Raw genomic sequence first — 19,387 nt, 5'->3', positions numbered from 1 at the left:
GTTAATGTGTGATAAATTAAAGGGTCGTGAAGAGTGCGTGTGAATGTTAGTCAGAGAAGCTAAAATGCATACAACATGTGTATCCTAGTCATTTTGGCATCAGTTCGCACACAAATCATAAGCCTACTACTCCTTATCTCTTGTTTTTTTCTACTATTTTCTTCTACGATATTATTCGATTAAATACATGGATTTGCAAAATTTTAAGGTCAACATTGATATTATTGATAAAGCCCAATGGGCACGTTACATAAAGAAATGATAAAAGATCCAATTTTAAGTCTAATCTGTGCATAGAAGATCACAACAAAAAAACAAGTCGAAGAAGCTCTTGCATTCCGAAACACGTGGCATCTTTTCTCTTGAGAGTGCATTTCTTCAGTTATCCATCACCGCCGACGTCTCTCCAGCCAGCGACGTGATTTTCGGTCGTCGTCTCCACGCTTCTGAAGCTGAAGCTGATCTTTACCATGTCCTACTTGACCTTTTGTTTTAATAGTTATACCGTGTCACAATTTTAAAAATATAATTGCTATGTGTGTTAATTATGAACTTTGAATAACCAAGTTTTATAAGATAATGCTCTCCGAGACAAACACCAATATCAGTGTAGTGATGTTAAACCGGTGTCGGTCCAACGGTTTGCGTTGGTTCGTGATGGCTTCAACAGGGTTGAGCCCCGGTTAACTCTTCTTTTTCCGATGTATTCTCTTGCAAGGATACTCCTTTTCTTTCTCCTATGGGGTTGACCAGGGGCGAATCTTGATGTTAATAATGGATGCAATAATTAAAATTTTCCATTTTATCTAATGATTTTTTCCTTACTAAACAACCAAAACTGAAATAATTGTAGTGGATGCATGTGCATCCCTTCCTGTCTTGGGGTTGACTTGGACAAAGACAGAACAAGAAGTGAAACACACAGACTAATGATACTCCAAACACTTCGGTTTTTGTAGGATCTCGACTAGATGGATCTCAAAATCTTGAATTGGGATTGGAATCAAGAATCTTACCCATCTTCTTCTGATTTATGGGTTCTCATCTTCTTTGCTCCCTTCTTCTTTTTTCTTCGTTTGATACTCGACAGATCCGTACTCGAGGTAAGTACCCCCACTACTCTCAGTTTGTTTTATATCTCTTAATATTCATCATGACTTGGGAAGCAAGTCATCTCTGAGAGATTCATAATATACATCACATTATAGAGAGCTGCTAGAAGAGTGGTGTTTCCTAGAGGAAACTGTGTTGATTCAAACGGTAGAAGAAAGAGGATGGTTAAATTCAAAGAATCAGCTTGGAAATGTCTCTGCTCTATCTCTACCGAAGCACTTGCTCTCTACGTCACTTATAATGAGCCATGGTTTAAAGACACAAGATGCTTCTGGTTAGGACCAGGAAACCAGATATGGCCTGACCAAAAGATAAAGTAAGATTCAGGAATAAGCTGGACTTAATGTGTTACGTCAGACGCAAGAAATCAAGCCCTAATTTCTTGTGAGTTGTATATTACTACCCTTGCGCAGGTTGAAAATGAAGGGACTGTACACGTTTGTCGGTGGCTTGAATGTGTATTCTTTATTTGCTTTGTTCTTTTGGGAAACAAGACGATCTGATTTCAAAGTCATGATAGTTCATCATATAGTAACTTCATCCCTCATCATTTTGTCTTACGTTTTCAGGTACGTTCTCCTAATGTTTAAAAAATATATATATATTAAGGACTTTTTACATTTTCTGATCTTTCCCGAGACTTTTGAACTCATCAACTTCCTCTTGTTATACTTTGTACACTAGATTTTCTCGTGTAGGTTCTGTAATATTGGCTCTTCTCGATATCACCGACGTGTTTGCAGAGATAGGCAAGATGTGCAAATACAGCGGCCAAGAGTCCATGGCTACTGTCTCGTTCATCCTATTTTTCCTGTTGTGGACGGCTCTGCGACTCATCTATTACCCTTTATGGATCCTCTGGGGTACAAGGTTTATACCATTCACCTTAAACTCCATAACTCATTTTATATAATGCAACTTAATTGGATCTTAATGTTTCTTTTTTTTTTTGGTTCCTCTCCACGTATGATATTTGAACTATGCAGTTATGAATCTATAAACGTGAAACTAGAGTGGGACAAGAAGCATTCGATGGAAATTACTGGCATAGAAACTGGACTGCCTTCTACAATGTACTACATTTTCAACACATTTCTATGGTGCTTACAGATTCTTCACATCTACTGGTGGGTTTTGATATGTCGTATGTTCATCATCCAAATCCGTTCCGAAGACAAAATCGCTAGAGACGTCCGTTCTGGTAAGATTTATATATATATATATATCTAAATCAACAAGTGCTTTATAATGTTCAAAATAATATGTTCGGATTTTTTTTGTCTTAGCTATTTGTTTTCAATATATATTCTTTGCAGACTCTGAAGGTGAAGATGATGAACACCAAGATTGATTGTCTTGACTCTTGTTATCCATCGTTTTGCGTATACCCGTAACTATATCTGTTTTAGCTCAAGTGGCAGCTCTTCTCTGTGTTGTATTTGCATTCTCAAACTATATGATCTGAAAAATCACATCTGTTTTAAATTTCAGTGCGTGACAATTAAAAAAAAACTAAGAAGAAAACACACAAAAAATGATACGTTGAGAAAATAACAAAGCTTGGGTACGTAAACGTTAGCCTAAAATAAGCCTAAACTTGAAACATATCCAGACAAATGGAGAATGAATTAAAGACATGTATATTGAAAAGTAAACCCACCCGATTGAACTCGGTTAAGAGAAAGCCTAAACAATGACACGGTGTACACTGACATTTATCCACAAAACAGTGACCCAATGATTGAAAGACACAATTAAAGTGTTTTTATGTAGTATATTTTCTAAATATCTTTAGAATTTTACTTATCAATTAAGATGTACTTTTATATCGTTTTAATAGTTTTGAAAAAACTGATATGCATTTTCGTCTAATGATTTCTTATAAACTATATGTATGCTTGTGCATAAAAAAAGGTATATATGTATGCTTTTTATTATTAATGTGTACCCACTTATGATAAATTAAAGGGTCGTGAAGAGTGCATGTGAATGTTACTTAGTCAGCGATACTTAACATGTTACTTATGATTAGTTGGACTCAACATGTGGATCCTAGTTATTTTGGCATAAATTTACAAAAACACAAGCTTATATCTGTTGCCGTTTTCATCTACAATATTGTATTAAGAGATCAGAGATCAATATATATATAAGAGATTTTTTTTGTAGAACAAAATACAAGGGATATTTTACCAAAAGTAAGATTGACCGGTACATACTACATATTAACATGCGATTTTCTCCAGAACTGTAGATACAATATAGTATAAAATATGTAAAATAACACACACACATATATATATTCTATTAAAACTGAAGTACAAAAAAATATTTATCTATTTTAAGTGATTTCTTACATTTTTTTTAACTAATGTAAACCACTTTATTTATTGTTTTTTCCAAATAATTCGACTTTATTTATTACAGAATACAAAATAGAATTTACCTATTTTAAGTGATTTATAATATATTTTACATTTTTTTAACTCTTTCTAATTACTTCATTAATTATATTTACCATAATAATTCGATAATATCTATTTTATGTGTTAACTAAAATAATTTTACAAGTTTAAATGAAATTCATTCATGACAAGAATTCAATTGGTTAATAATCTTTTTATTTGTTTGCAGAATCAATTAGATATAGACATCCAAATATCTGAATGGGTACCTATCGTTTTTTAAATATCAGATTTTTTAGTTTAAAATTAAAATTTATTCGAATATTATAAATTTTCGGATGAGATTCAGACTCAGATTCTTTCAAGTCCGCATAGGTTTGTAAAAACCTGATAATATCCAATTACTAGCACAGGTGTACGAATCAAGCTCCAGTATTTTTTAATAGTCAATAATTAGCATCCACATTCAACTAACCAAAATTAGATATGCGTTGTAATGCTAGTACAAGCTCCAACCTTTGAATAGCCGTGACGATCCTCTTCAATCTGTAGTAACTCCTTTTTGTTATATTAAATCACAAAATACAACCAATGTTGTTTGTAAGATGCATATATAAAAGAGAGATATATATATACACACACTGATACCTAAATTCAATATTGGTTAATATATATGAGTTCAAACACTACAAGAAAACAGCGGTATTCTGACGGACGATCCGACGGAAAATGAATTCCTCGGAATATACCGAGGCATTTCCGAGGCAATTCCGAGGAAATACAAAATTTTGCTTCCTCGGAATTCCGTCGGAATATTCCGACGGAATTCCGAGGAAAACACATTTCGTCGGAATATTCCGACGGAATACCGAGGAAACTAGTATTCCTCGGAAAAAACCGATGAATTCCGAGGAAATATTATAGACGTTAGAGAGCCGTTGGAGAGCCGTTGGGGGATTTTAAAAATTCCGAGGAAATTCCGACGAACTAGCCGTTTGCCTCGGAATTCCGTCGGAATTTCCTCGGACCGTCGGCAGGATTTCACCTATAAATACAAGCACCCCTCTTCCTCTTCATTCACACCATATCTTCATCCTCCCTCTCACTTTCTTTACACACGAATTTGATTCATAAAAAACATGTCTTCTTCCAATTATTTTCGTTCTTGGATCGATCGACCTCATTTGGATCCGAACACGAGATTGCTTACGGAAGAATACCAACAAGGTATAACCGAATTCATGGGGTTAGTTCACCGACAACCGGAAGCAAAAACAGGTATGTTAAGATGTCCTTGCTCTAATTGTAAAAATAAAAAAGTTATTAAAGAATGGGATGTTTGGACTCATTTATATTTGAGTGGGTTTACACGAAGTTACAAAATTTGGTATCATCATGGAGAAACTGATTATGAACTTGGTAGTACTAGCGAACCTCAGCCACCGGTTAGATTAGAAGATCCAATTAGAACGGATGTAGATTACGGTGTAGGTACTGAGCAGATGGTAAATGATCATTTTAGAGGGGAAGATTTACCCAATGCCGAAGCTAGGAGATTTTATGATATGTTGGATGCTGGAAAGCAACCATTGTACGAAGGTTGCAGAGATGGTCATTCAGCTTTATCATCTGCTACAAGATTGATGGGCATTAAGACGGATTATAATTTGGCTGAAGACTGTGTGGATGCGATTGCTGATTATGTAAAAGGTATTCTACCTGAAGATAATGTAGCTCCTGGCTCATACTACGAGGTTCAGAAACTCGTAGCTGGTCTTGGTTTATCGTATCAGGTAATAGATGTATGCAGAGACAACTGCATGATTTATTGGAGGGCGGATGAACAGCGGGTTTCATGCAAATTTTGTGGGAAGCCTCGTTATAAAGATACGAGTGGAAGAATTCCAGTACCATATAAAAGGATGTGGTATTTGCCTTTGACGGAAAGGTTGCAGAGGCTGTATCTGTCTGAACGCACAGCGCAACCAATGAGATGGCATGCGGAGCACTCAACAGATGGTGAGATCAGACATCCTTCAGATGCAAAAGCGTGGAAGCATTTCCAATCAAAGTATCCCGACTTTGCGTATGAGAGAAGAAATGTCTACCTTGGATTATGTACTGATGGTTTCAGCCCGTTTGGCAAGAGTGGAAGACAGTATTCTCTATGGCCAGTCATTCTTACACCATACAACCTACCCCCAAACTTGTGCTTGCGACGAGAGTTTTTGTTCCTCTCGATTCTCGTTCCCGGACCAGAGCATCCTAAGAGATCACTTGATGTGTTTCTTCAGCCACTAATATATGAGTTGCAACAACTATGGACTCAAGGTGCTGAAACATACGATGTTTCGTATAAAGAAAACTTTCAAATGCGGGCAGTACTAATGTGGACAATAAGTGATTTTCCAGCATATGGTATGTTATCTGGATGGACAACGCATGGAAGGCTATCATGTCCATATTGTCAAGATAACACTGATGCTTTCCAACTAAAACACGGAAGGAAAACGTGTTGGTTTGACTGTCACAGGAGATTTCTACCACCAGATCATCCATATCGTAGAAGTAGGAATTTGTTTACGAAGAACAAGAGGGTGTTTGACAGTCCACCTCCGGAAATTCGTGGGAAAGATTTGAAGACACAACTTAGAGATTTTGGTGCAGAAAGAACGCCAGACGTCGGTGGACATGAGCATTTTCCGGTAGATGGTGTTGGAAACCTACATAACTGGCACAAAAAAAGTATTTTTTGGGATCTGCCATACTGGGAGGATCATCTACTAAGGCATAATTTAGATGTCATGCATATCGAGAAGAACTTTTTTGACAACCTGATGAACACGATCCTTAATGTTCAAGGTAAAACAAAGGATAATTTGAAGTCAAGACTGGATTTAGTCGATATATGTGCTCGTTCAGAACTTCATGTTGATGAGAGTGGTAGGGCTCCTTTTCCCATATACCGACTTGATGCAGCGGGAAAGGATGCGTTCTTTGATTGGATTTCAAACGATGTGGAATTTCCAGACGGTTACGCATCTAATTTGCGTAACTGTATCGACAGAAAGGAAGGAAAGTTTACTGGCTTGAAAAGCCATGATTGCCATGTAATGATGCAGCGTCTCCTTCCGTTTGCCTTCAAGGAACTATTACCACGAAATGTTCATGAAGCAATTGCAGGGATAAGTGGTTTCTTCCGCGATTTATGCACAAGATCAGTGACTCTTGAAGGTATTGAAAATTTGAAGACTAACATAGCTGTGATTCAGTGCAACCTTGAGAAGATATTTCCTCCCTCATTTTTTGATGTTATGGAGCATCTTGTTATTCACCTGGTAAGAGAATTGGAGCTTGGTGGTCCTGTGCAGTATAGATGGATGTATCTGTATGAGCGGTATATGTTCCATTTGAAGAAGATGGTGAAAAATTTAAGTAGGGTGGAAGGGTCTATAGTCGCACAGATGATCAATGAAGAAACTTCAAACTTTGCCGAGTACTACTTTCCAGCAGAAGTTCAGACCAAAAACAGAAGACCTGCTCGGCATGATGATAGAGGCGAACGGGCAACATATCATTGGAAGGTTCCAGACATTTTCACAGACGTTGGACGACTTAGCGGAAAACCAAAAGACCGTCGACTTACTGATCAGGAGCGCAGTCATTTGCAAACATATTTACTCACCAACTGCGAAGATGTTCTTCAATATGAAAGGATTTTCATGGCAGAAAAGCGGTTAGAATATAGATACGCCACAGAGGACGAACTAGAAGAAATGAAGCAGAGAGAATTTGGTGGATGGATGTTTACCTATGTGAGTGATGGTTTGGCCAGAGGTGAAACATTTGACGATTGGATACGCGAGATGGTCGTTGGACCAAACTTTGTTGTGAAGTCATATCCGAGATTTTGTACTCGAGGATATGCATTCACAACTCAGAAGAGGAGACGTTCGAGTACGACTTACGATGCTGGTGTTTGTTCTGCATCAGGAGATGATGTATACTACGGACACATAAATGAGATTTTGGAAATCAAGTATTTGGGCATGGTTGGATTGCGCTGTACTGTTTTCTATTGTGACTGGCACGACAACACTCCAGATCGAGGTGTGAGAACAGATGCATTTGGTGTTACATCAGTAAATTCAAGACGGAAGCTGCAATATTATGATCCTTTCATTCTTGCTTCTCAGGCCGATCAGGTTTGTTATATCAAGTACCCCCGGGTAAGGAACAGAGATGATCCATGGGTTACTGTTACAAGACTCAACCCGAGAGGCCGAGTTCAGGGAAGTTCTGAGCTGGAAGACCCACTACAACCAAGCACATCCGGCAACTTAAGTGCAGCAGAAGATTTAGGTGGAGTTGGCCTTGTAGTCGATTTAACTGACTTCGGAGAAGAAGCCGCCGTTCACGAAGAGGATGAACCAGTGATTGGAGAGTTTCACCAAGATCCAGATTCAGATTCATCTGGTGATGACGACTCGGAAGAAGACTAGCCTCGACCTTTTTTTTTTTTTTTTAAAGGAAAATTTCGAGGAAATTCCGAGGACAGATAGGTTTTCCTCGGAATTTCCTCGGAATAGATCTTCTCGATTGAAAACCCCAAGTTCCTCGGAATTCTGTCGGAAAATTCCGAGGAAATTCCGAGGAACTCTTTATGTTTGTCGGAATTTCCTCGGAAAATACCGAGGAAATTCCGAGGAGATGGGGATTTGATTATAGATTCTTTTTCCTCGGAATCTCCTCGGTATATTCCGAGGAAATTCCGACGAACATAAGGATTTCCTCGGAATCTCCTCGGTATATTCCGAGGAAAATCCGAGGAACTGGGGGTTTTAAATCGAAAACAACGTTTTACGGATTGAATAACACGTATATAACCTTCATTAAGTGTCATAACCAGATTATGATGTTTGGAACTATGAACTTTGGTGTTTTATCCAATAACAAACACTTTTACGATTGCATGAACGAAAACCACACAACGTAAGAGAAACACTTATACACTTTAATAAACGGTAAAGGGAATACTTAGAATTATTTTTGAAATTGTGTTATTTCATGGTTTATGATCATCTATACAAAGAATCCTCAATGGTATGCATTATAATTGTATAAGAAATGAAATACGGCGAAAATAATCGATGTTTTAAAACCCCAAACCCTGGTTCCTCAGAATTTCCTCGGAGATTACCGAGGGTATTCCGAGGAAACTGGATTCGTCGGAATATTTTCATCTAACCGGGTAAACGAAGCCGCCAAATATTTCGGGAAAATTGAATCATAGAATTCCGAGGAAATTCCGACGGAAGTATAAAATATTTCCGAGGAAATTCCGACGGATATTTTCCGTCGGACGCCTCATAAGATTAGGGCGAGCCCGATCTTCTTCCCCATTTCTCTCTTTCTCTCCGCGCCGCTGCACATCTCCTCTCGCGATTCCGGCGATTTCCGGCGATTCCACCGTTCTCTCTCCCGTTTTTCCGGCGATTCTCCCCTAATCCTCCCCCATAATCATGTAAGAACCCTATCCCACTCTTTTAGGTTAGATTTGTATGGTTTTTAAGTAGATTTGATGATTTTGGAATGAGATTTATAGATTTTGTTAGGGTGAATGGTAGATTTGTGTAAAATGGAGTTTGATTATGTATTTCACTTGATTTGAATTTTTTTTTTAGTTTTTATCAATTTTGTGGTTATAAAAATCGAATTTGAAATTATATATATATATATTGAAAACGTTTTTTGTATATAAAATCTATTTTTGCATTTTAAATTCATTTATAAATTTATTAAACATTTTTAAAATCTATAAAACTTTTTTAAGATTAAAAATCATTTATATAATATTTAAAAACATTTTTTTTGTATTTTATATGTAAAATATAAATTTATATATTATTAAACATTTTTAAAATTTTAAACTATTTTTTTTTTTTAAAACTTTTTTTTTAATTAAAAATGATTTATAAATTTATTAAACATTTTTAAAATCTATAAAACTTTTTTAAGATTAAAATCATTTATATAATATTTAAAAACATTTTTTTGTATTTTATATGTAAAATATAAATTTTATATTTATTAAACATTTTTAAAATTTAAAGTATTTTTATTTATTAAAACTTTTTTTAATTATTAAACTATTTATATTTTTGTGATTAAAAACTATGTTTTTAAACTATTTTTAATTTAAACTGTTTTTTTTAATTAAAATTATTAGAACTAATTTTTAAATATGTTTTTTTTTAATTTACAGGTCTAATGATGATCAGATCCGGCCTCGCCAGCGTCGTAGCCGGGGTGGTATGGGGAGCCAGTCTCGGGGTTCTTCCAGCCATGTTCAGGATTCCGTTTCGCCCCACAGCTCATACCAAACATCTCCCTCTCCATTACTCGCTCCTGCTGCTCCCTCTCCCGCTGCTGCACCCGCTCCTGGTCCCGCTGCTGCACCTGGTCCTCTGGGAGTGATGAGGGTTGCGGAGTTGGTTCGACAGCCCGGTCGTGACCATCTTCCCTATCTCACTGAGTATCCACATGGACATGGTCAAACATGGTAATTTAAACTTTTATTTTTTAAACTATTTTTAATTTTTAAACTATTTTTTTATTAATAATTTATTTTTTTTGTTAGGTTCAACCGATCCGGGAACGGGATCAGCGCATGGATCAACCGTATGATGTACTCGGCCCTCGACAGCGGACATCCGACTTTCACTCACTTCCCTGTCGAGAAGCAGCATCTGTGGTTTCAGCAGTTTGCGGTAAGTATTCTAATTTTTAAATTATATTTTTTATATTATTAAAACTATTTTTTGTAATTATTAAACTATTTTCTATATTTATTAGACATTTTAAATATTATTAAAACTTATTTTTGTAATTATTAAACTAATTTATATATTTATTAGACATTTTAAATATTATTAAAACTTATTTTTGTAATTATTAAATTATTTTTTTAATTATTAAACTATTTTTTATTTATTAAAACGACGATTTTTGTAATTTTTAAACTATTATATTTTTGTGCTTAAAAACTATTTTTAAACTATTTCAGCAAGAATTCAACTGGAATGCCGATGATACGCTCTCTATCTATCACCATTTTGTCCATAAAGTTATGGACAACTATGGGAAGCAGATGTACGAGTGGAAGAAGAAGTGGGAAGTAAACAAGGTAGTTTTTAATTTATTAACAATTTTTAATTTATTAAACTATTTTTAAAATTATTAAACTTTTTTTTTTTAAATTAAAAGGTCCCAAAGTCGATGAACGGCACGGTCTGGAAGGAGTTGTGTGCGCATTGGGATAAAGAAGAGACGAAAGAAACTTCTTCCACCAACTCCAACAACCGCAGGAGCGACCGTAAAGGAAAGGGCATCTACAAGCATAACTTGGGTGCTCAATCTATTGCCACTCTGGCGGATCGCATGGTAAGCTCAACCGCTTTTTCTTCAATTATTTAAGTTTCAGAATTTTATTTTTTTTGCATTTTCAAATCTCTAATGTTTGTCTAATTTATTTTTTTTCAAGGCGGAAGAAAATGAAGGCCACCCAGTTGATGATCTCGCCCTTATGAAAAGGGCGTATACCAACAAGAAGACCGGCCAGATTGATGATGGTCTTGTGAGGGACGTGGTCGACCTGGTCCAGACTCAGGTGTATGACGAAGTGTCTCAGCTTCAAACCGATGATGACGATTCGACGGCCTCGACCAACTTGTCTCGGGTTCGAATCAACGAAATCGTTGAATCGGTAAGTTTTTTTTTTTAAAAGTTCAATTTAATTATTTCTTGATTTTTATTTTATCATCAATTTAAATTATCTTAACTTCGTTTTATTTATATTTCAGTCGGTTCCAAAGAAAAAGGGACGTTTGGTCGGTTTGGGTCGTCGCTCCCGGTCGGCTGCTCCTTCTTCTGCACCACATGCGTATGTTGATCCAGAAGTTCTTACGGCTCAGCTGAAGGACAAGGATGATCGGATATCTGCGTTGGAGGCTCAGATGGCAGCTCAACAGGCGGGCTATGAGACCCAGAAGAGGCTGAACGAGCAGATGATGGACATGATGAAGAGGATGTACCCGAACGAGACGTTCCCGAACATTCAAGACCCGTAGTTTTTTTTTTTTCCAAAAACTCTGAATGTTTTATTTAAATTTGAATATTATCTACTATGTTTTATTTTATGTTTTATTCAATTTTAATTTTAAATTTTAAAAATTTTAATTTTTTTCCAAAAAAAATAATTTTTAAAAAAAATAAATTTTTTAAAAAAATAATTTTTTTCATAATTCCGAGGGAATGGAGGTCCTCGGATAATTCCGAGGAACTTTTATCCCTCGGTAAATTCCGACGAACATTAAGTTCCTCGGAATTGTCTGAGGGAAAGGATTCCTCGGAATTTTCCGAGAAACTCAATTCCCTCGGAAAATTCCGAGGGAAGAAAGTTCCTCGGAATTTTCCGAGGAACAAATGTTCCTCGGAATTATCCGAGGAACAAATGTTCCTCGGAATTTTCCGAGGAACTTTCTTCCCTCGGAATTTTCCGATAAATATTCCGAGAAATATTTCGTCGAAACTTCCGAGGATTGGACCATCGGAATTCCTTCGGTATTTTCCGAGGAACCTTCCGACGAACATTGTGTCCTCGGAGTTTCCTCGGAATTTTGTTTCCTCGGAATTCCGTCGGAAAATTCCGACGGAATTCCGAGGAATTATGAATTTCCGAGGAGTTATTTCCGAGGACTTTTTTCGTCGGTATGTCCTCGGAATAACGTTATTCCGATGACATACCGACGATTTTTTCCCTCAGTATCCCGATGTTTTCTTGTAGTGAAAGAACACATTAAATTTTGTTCGATTTAGTATCTTCTTCTTTTGCTAACTCAGGAGGATCCTTGCCCGTATGCGATGATATGAATAATACATGTGGACGAAATATCAATTATTGTGGTAGTGAAGTACCAACGTACTACTGACCATCCCCAAATTAATGAGTGAAATTTTTATAGAAAATAGTAGGTTTCTATTTCGAGCAAAGAAGGATACTCAACAAAAGCTTACTAAACTATTGTTGTAAAAATAAGTAACTACAAATTCAAATATTTTATTTGGTTCTTCTCTGCCCAAACCTACCGAAGAAGTAAAGTTCTCTAATATATTCATCACTCAAATCAAAACTATTGTATTGATAGAATTAGAAATATCAAATATCTATTTTTTTTTTATATTTTCCTGATAGTAAAATATTTTGCATATATAAATATTTTTCGACTTTTATATTTATACTAGGTGTTTGGCCCGCAAATGCGGGCATAATCTTTTTAATTTTTTTCTTAATTTTCATAGTAGAAAAATATTATTTCCAGATAATAACATAATATATATATATATAATAATTGGCTTGTTAAAAATATTTTTTTTATTTTGACAATTTATCTTTATACAAAATTTTACATAATTGATATTAAATTTGAATTTTTTTATATCTTAATTTTTTTAACTTTTATAATAGAAAATATTATTTTCAGATAACAACACAATATATATATATATAATAATTATCCTTTTTAAACATTTTTTATTTGAAAAATTTATCATAATTTACAATTATCTAATATAACATATAAATTTAATATTATTAACATAAATTCGTTTTTAAATTTTATAGTAGAAAATTTTATTTTTAGATAACAACACAATATATATAATAATTAACTTTTTTCTTTTTAAATATGTTTTTATTTGATAAATTTATCATAATTTACAATTATCTAATATAACATATAAATCTAATATTATTAACATAAAATTCTTTTTAATTATATATAAAAATTCATTAAGGGTAATATAGATATTAACCGCTATAACTTTCAACGTGAGAGTTTGGATGCAAAAATTTACTTCGCAAATAATAGTATAGATATCAAATATACACATAGCCTTTTATTAACTCATCTTGCTAAATTTATAATTTATAAGAGAAAATGGGGAAATATCTAAAAGGAAAAATAAAAAAATATATCAACTAAAAGAATTATATAACATAAACAAATATCAAAAAAAGAAAAGCGATAGCATTTAATTAAATACATGGATTTGTAAAAGTTATACACAAATAACACTTCAATTTCATCATTTACAAAAAAAAAATACACTTCAATTTCATGTTGTTTTCAGCTTAACTTTAATATTTAGTCGGTTTAATATTTTCGAAATATTTAAATAGGCTCTCTCATTCATTCATTCTCTTAGCTAACGTTACCTCGTGGGTCGGCGAGATCTTTTCGGCAGAGATTCTCTAGAAATCTCTCGCCCCCATAAAGACACTCTCACAAATAATCCAAATCCCTAGTTTTGTGCCAAATCGAATCGAAACTGCTCTCTGCCACCAGGAGCTATCGACATTTTTCCTCTGTGAGTGCCAACACAAACTCGGGCTCCAAAGTTTTCGTTTTTCGTTGATGGGTCTTCCCTTTCGACCAATCTGGTTCCATGTTTGTGTGTTTCTCACTGTTATTCTACATCCTGTGATCACTGCTCTGCTCATGAGTGTTGCTATGTAACAGTTTGATCGTTTCGTTTGTAGCTTTTTGCTTGTTTGGTTACTGTTCCCATGGGTTTAAGTGTAAAAATGTGAACTCGTTTCCAGTAAAGTTCCAGCCTTTTGATGTGTTTTGTCGGCTCGGGCTTGTTAGATTCTGTCTTCTCAATCCAAGTCTGCTCTTTTTCTTACAGTTTGTTCATGACGGGTCAAGACATCAACGGGATCGAGTTTCATCAGCAGAGACACGGTCTTTTAAAGGACCAAGTCCAATTGGTTAAGAGAAGAGACTCGGTTCGGTACGAGATAGTTCCTATTCAAGATCGGTTATCGTTTGAGAAGGGCTTCTTTGCTGTTATCCGTGCGTGCCAGTTGCTCTCTCAGAAGAACGATGGGATCGTATTGGTTGGTGTGGCTGGTCCATCTGGCGCTGGAAAGACTGTGTTCACCGAGAAGATACTCAACTTTTTGCCTAGTGTTGCTGTCATATCGATGGATAACTATAATGACGCTAGTAGAATTGTTGATGGGAACTTTGACGGTAAGAAGTTTTCATCTTTGATATTTGCTCATTGAAAGATCTTTGATCGTTTTTATTGGGAAATGTAGATCCACGGTTAACGGACTATGACACATTGCTCAAGAATCTTGAGGATTTGAAGGAAGGGAAACAAGTTGAGGTTCCTGTATATGATTTTAAGTCCAGCTCTCGTGTTGGATACAGGTAAAGCATACAACCAGCATGTGTTCTTTGTGGTTATTTCCACTGAAACATTTTTTTTTTAATTTTTTGGTAGGACACTTGATGTTCCAGCTTCTAGGATTGTGATTATTGAAGGAATCTATGCGTTGAGTGAAAAACTGCGACCTTTGTTGGACCTTCGTGTGTCTGTTACTGGTGGAGTTCACTTTGATCTTGTGAAACGGGTTCTTCGTGATATACAGCGTGCAGGGCAACAGCCAGAGGAGATCATACATCAGATATCTGAGACGGTTTGTTCTTGTTTCTTTTATATCTTGCTTCTTGGCTGTTATTGGTTGAGTGACCTCTACAGACTCCACTGTTAATGTAGGTGTATCCGATGTACAAAGCTTTCATTGAGCCAGATCTTCAGACAGCTCAAATTAAAATCATTAATAAATTCAATCCCTTCACTGGTTTTCAGAGCCCAACATACATCTTGAAGGTTTGAGAAAATGACATCATTTGTGTCCTGTAATCTTGTCTGCGTTTGATAAACTGAAGTTCTTTTGCTTTTGTTTTGTTGTAGTCAAGAAAGGATGTATCCGTTGATCAGATCAAGGCGGTCCTTTCCGAAGGACACACAGAGACTAAGGAGGAGACTTATGATATATATCTTCTTCCTCCTGGTGAAGATCCAGAGTCTTGCCAGTCATATCTGAGAATGCGGAATAAAGATGGAAAATACAGCCTCATGTTTGAGGTTTGGCCCTTTGGTTATGTTAAGATGCTTAAAATGATGTGGTGAGTACTTATGATTATGGTTTTTGATGTGCAGGAATGGGTTACGGATACTCCTTTTGTCATATCCCCAAGGATTACTTTTGAAGTGAGCGTTCGTTTACTTGGTGGGCTTATGGCATTGGGATATACTATAGCAACCATACTTAAAAGGAACAGCCATGTCTTTGCTACTGAAAAGGTCATTGTAAAAATCGATTGGCTTGAGCAACTGAATCGTCACTACTTGCAGGTTTGTCTATCTAAACTCATTCATCAATCACAATTTGCTTGAAAATTGGTAGCGTTATGATATGGCATTCTTGTTCCCAGTTAGTATGCAACTTGTTTATCCAGAAAACAATTTGACTTTTGAATAATAGAAATCTAAATGTGTTATAATCAGGTGCAAGGTAAAGATCGGCAAGTTGTACAGAGCACTGCAGAGCAGCTAGGATTGGAAGGATCGTTCATTCCACGCACCTATATTGAACAGATACAACTTGAGAAGCTGATAAATGAAGTAATGGTATGATTTTATTTTTTGAGTTTTTTATTACATCTCAATAGACTTCCTGATTAGAAGTCCCATCCTATTACAGGCACTACCAGATGATTTGAAGAACAAGCTTAGCTTAGATGAGGATTTGGTGTCTAGTTCAAGTCCCAAGGAAGCACTCTTACGAGCGTCTGCAGATAGAGTAGCCATGAGAAATAAGAACCTAAGGTACACACTTGTGTCAAGGAGTGTATAAGAAAGCTTTGTTACTTCCACATACATGTTTCCTTATAGTTGTTATGCCATTTATGATACACAGAGGCATGTCACAGTCATATTCAACCCAAAGAGATAAGAATATCTCCAAGCTTGCTGGTTATTCTTCAAGCGATAGGAGGTACGAAGAAAGAAACCACGACTCACCAGCGAACGAGGTTTCAGATTTGTTCTCCTTCATTCCTCTCTTGGCCACTTTAAAATCGTTATCAAAGTTAACAGTGCAGTTGTCTATTTTTTAGGGGTTTATGACTCAGCTTTCGGAACAAATATCATCTCTCAATGACAGAATGGATGAGTTCACAACCCTGATTGAAGAGCTAAATTCAAAGTTGAGCTGCAACAAGAACGCTCCAACACAGCAGAGCATAGAAGTCTGCAATGGCTCAGCTCCAACTTCGTATTTCATATCTGGTCTGGACAATGGCTGTTTGACAAATTCCATAATGCCCCATTCATCTTCATCTTCGCAGTTAGCCAAGGATTCGCCATTAATGGAAGAGGCAAGTCATCTTACATTATTTTCTTTTTTTTTAAATAAAATTTGGATTGTATTAAATTGCTTGAGTTGCTTGGTTCTGTTGCCAAGCAGATATCGACCCTCTCACGTGGACAGCGTCAAGTGATGCATCAGTTGGATAATCTGTGCAGTTTGATTAGGGAAGACTCAGCCGAAAGGTCACGCCTAGCAAGAACAGGAAGCAGCAATAGCAGCAGATCAAGCAAAAGCTTCTTCTTCTTATCCAGTGTGGAATCTAGTAGCCTCCCTCTCGTGTTAACAACCTTGGCTCTTTGCAGCGTAGGAGTAGTAGTGATCTACATTAACAAGCGGCAATAACATCAATAACCCTTGTGGATCTTCTTTTTTATTTTCTCACTGGAGGCGTTTTGTGAGAGCTTTCGTGGGTTTTTCTACGTAGACGATGACACATACTCGATTAGTTTTATATTTAATAAGATTCAGTCATTTTGTTCTTCTGTTGGTTCATACTCAAAGGCAAGACCTGGTTGCTAGTTCTGTTCGGTTTCTGAACGTTTCATATGAAAATTACAGAACTGATCAGATTATAAACAAATTTTTGTCTTGGGTTTGGATTTGTATGTCGGCCCTACATAAGTTTTTACATATGTCGGCCCTACATAAGTTTCTGTGTGGATCCTGTGAAAGCCATCATATTGCTTTGTCTAACCAAGCCGGTAGCCTCAAGGAAGATTTCATTCCGAGTCTTGTGAGGAAGATTGAGTAGAGGATATGCAGCAACAGCACGAAGAATCCACTGTTTAGCAACAGCTGTTGACAATCAGAGGTAAGTTCTTCAGCTTCTTCTATCTAGCGGGTTATATAGAGAGAGAGGAGAGTGATAAAGAGATTGCCTACCACTGTTCCGAATATCATATAGATGAGGCTCATGGAAGGCATTAGGTTGAGGCCCATGGCGGTGAAAACATAGGAGAGAGAGGCGTAGATGTTAATTGTGATCTGCAAGAACAATGCAGTAATGCACGAGTGCTTCTTTGGGTGAAAAGAGTGATAGGTTTTTTAAGGGGAAGAGGCTTACCACAGCAAGAATGTTTTCTCTTATTAAGAAGGATGATGTCAGAACATATCCTATGAGACCCAATGCTCGGACCTGCACGGGAAGAAACACGTCAATACAAGTAAACAAGGAGAGATAACCGTTAACTAGTCTGTCAATTACTGGAAGTAGAAATTTCACCATTGTGCACACGAAAATTGAGAGACGCCAGCTTGCCTTCATCCTGAGAATGGACACAGGAGAAGGTAAGATGTATATTAGTAAGCGTCTAGCAGTTTGAACTTTTTTTTTTGCGGTCGAGAACTAAAAACTGTGCAAGATAGAGACGAGTATATGAATTCAAATACCTCCACAAAGAACCTATTGCAAGCCCCAGAAGACCATGCATAAGCTACAAGAGAAACCCCACAAGTTAACCAAAAGTCATGCAATTGCTAAGCTTCAGAAGATACAACTCTGCTTGTCAAGCTAGCAAAGAGGGAGGCTTACAAAGTAAGTCAATGCTTTGACTGGACCTGATAATATGAACAAGAGCATGACAGTAGCAACCTGATAACAATCAAACAAACAAACACCACAAAGACTTGAAGCAAATGTGCCAACAAACTTTCAATACATGTGAAAAAAGGAATGTCCTTTACATTACCATTGTCTTCCTACCGCCTGCAATGTTCCATCTTATCGAAGATATCACTATTGGCAACGCAAAGAAACACCCAAAGTAGTTCTGCGTTCAAAAAGTGTAACTCTCACATCCTTTATTTATCCAAAGTTATCATTTTTATACACCTACAAAGCTAAATGAGACTACTTTCTTCATCAACTGAACAAAACACGAAATGGGTAACGAACCTCAATGGCGAGAGAGTTGCTGAGAAAATAAACAAGCCCGGTGACGGCAGCGAACATGGCGCATTCCACCAGTCTCAGCGTCTTCTGGTAAACCAATTCATCTCCCTCCTCGGCTTCTTCTTTCTTCCCATCCTCTCGATTACCTGAAAACGAAGCTCTGGAGATGCTCGAGAGTGCGAGGCAGCTTCGGTTGGAGGAGGAAACGAGAGAGATTCTTGGTCTTTGTGGAGAGAGTGACAGCAGAGAAGAAGAAGATGAAGCAAAGGAGTTTGTAGTGGAGAAGTGGTAAAATTGAGTAGTGGTGAACTGGTGATGAATGGTTTTGAGGAGATTCATGGAGGAGGAGGAAGAGGCGAAGAAGAAGAAAATGAGATTGATTGTTTTCCCACGGCGACAGAGAGCTTTCTTTCTTCTGCTCCGTCTATTTTGAGATAAACTGTTTGGTTGAAGTTCTGAACCGGATCATACCAAATTTAAATCGACGGTACGATACGGTTTGGTAAACAATAAACATATTCCATCAATTTCGATTCGGTCTTTGGATCACCATTTGTGAACCTATGGAAGGAGTTCATAAAGTATTTTTTTATTATTATATTTTTTCTGTTTGATTTTTGTTTTAAACAAAAAAAATTATTAATCAGATTAATCGTGGGTCGCCACATATCGTAGAGTCCGCGCTACAGT

At 36.4% G+C, this 19,387-nt stretch overlaps 3 protein-coding genes across 4 annotated transcripts; 2 read left to right on the top strand and 1 right to left on the bottom strand.

Moving 5' to 3' along the window:
• The first annotated feature begins 601 nt into the window (after positions 1-601).
• LOC106360105 (ASC1-like protein) lies at positions 602-4,196 on the top strand. The gene is made up of 6 exons (XM_013799702.3): positions 602-1,103; positions 1,209-1,429; positions 1,527-1,682; positions 1,798-1,983; positions 2,100-2,314; positions 2,430-4,196. Exons 1-6 carry the CDS (start codon positions 972-974, stop codon positions 2,462-2,464), a joined length of 945 nt encoding a protein of 314 aa, XP_013655156.1. The 5' UTR covers positions 602-971; the 3' UTR covers positions 2,465-4,196.
• Positions 4,197-13,762: 9,566 nt separating this feature from the next.
• LOC106361847 (inorganic pyrophosphatase TTM2-like) lies at positions 13,763-17,281 on the top strand. Of its 2 annotated transcripts, none has more exons than XM_022690244.2 (12): positions 13,763-13,946; positions 14,268-14,614; positions 14,683-14,797; positions 14,871-15,066; positions 15,147-15,260; positions 15,345-15,518; positions 15,594-15,788; positions 15,942-16,058; positions 16,138-16,262; positions 16,354-16,468; positions 16,553-16,813; positions 16,903-17,281. In XM_022690244.2, exons 2-12 carry the CDS (start codon positions 14,275-14,277, stop codon positions 17,146-17,148), a joined length of 1,998 nt encoding a protein of 665 aa, XP_022545965.1. In that variant the 5' UTR covers positions 13,763-13,946; positions 14,268-14,274; the 3' UTR covers positions 17,149-17,281. The 2 variants fall into 2 exon arrangements, with proteins under 2 accessions (XP_022545965.1, XP_013657108.1); XM_013801654.3 differs by having other exon boundaries at positions 15,942-16,064.
• Positions 17,282-17,352: 71 nt separating this feature from the next.
• On the bottom strand, positions 17,353-19,148 carry LOC106361848. Its single transcript, XM_013801655.3, has 8 exons — positions 18,701-19,148; positions 18,495-18,575; positions 18,338-18,397; positions 18,196-18,239; positions 18,029-18,071; positions 17,870-17,941; positions 17,689-17,790; positions 17,353-17,601 (listed from the first exon to the last, which is right to left on the bottom strand). The coding sequence occupies exons 1-8, from the start codon at positions 19,034-19,036 to the stop codon at positions 17,482-17,484; spliced, it is 858 nt and encodes a 285-aa protein (XP_013657109.1). The 5' UTR covers positions 19,037-19,148; the 3' UTR covers positions 17,353-17,481.
• Positions 19,149-19,387: the final 239 nt, after the last annotated feature.

Source organism: Brassica napus, chromosome A8 (assembly GCF_020379485.1).
Source record: "Brassica napus cultivar Da-Ae chromosome A8, Da-Ae, whole genome shotgun sequence".
In the NCBI taxonomy this organism is placed as follows: Eukaryota; Viridiplantae; Streptophyta; class Magnoliopsida; order Brassicales; family Brassicaceae; genus Brassica; species Brassica napus.
This window is presented reverse-complemented; position numbering and strand designations above follow the sequence as displayed.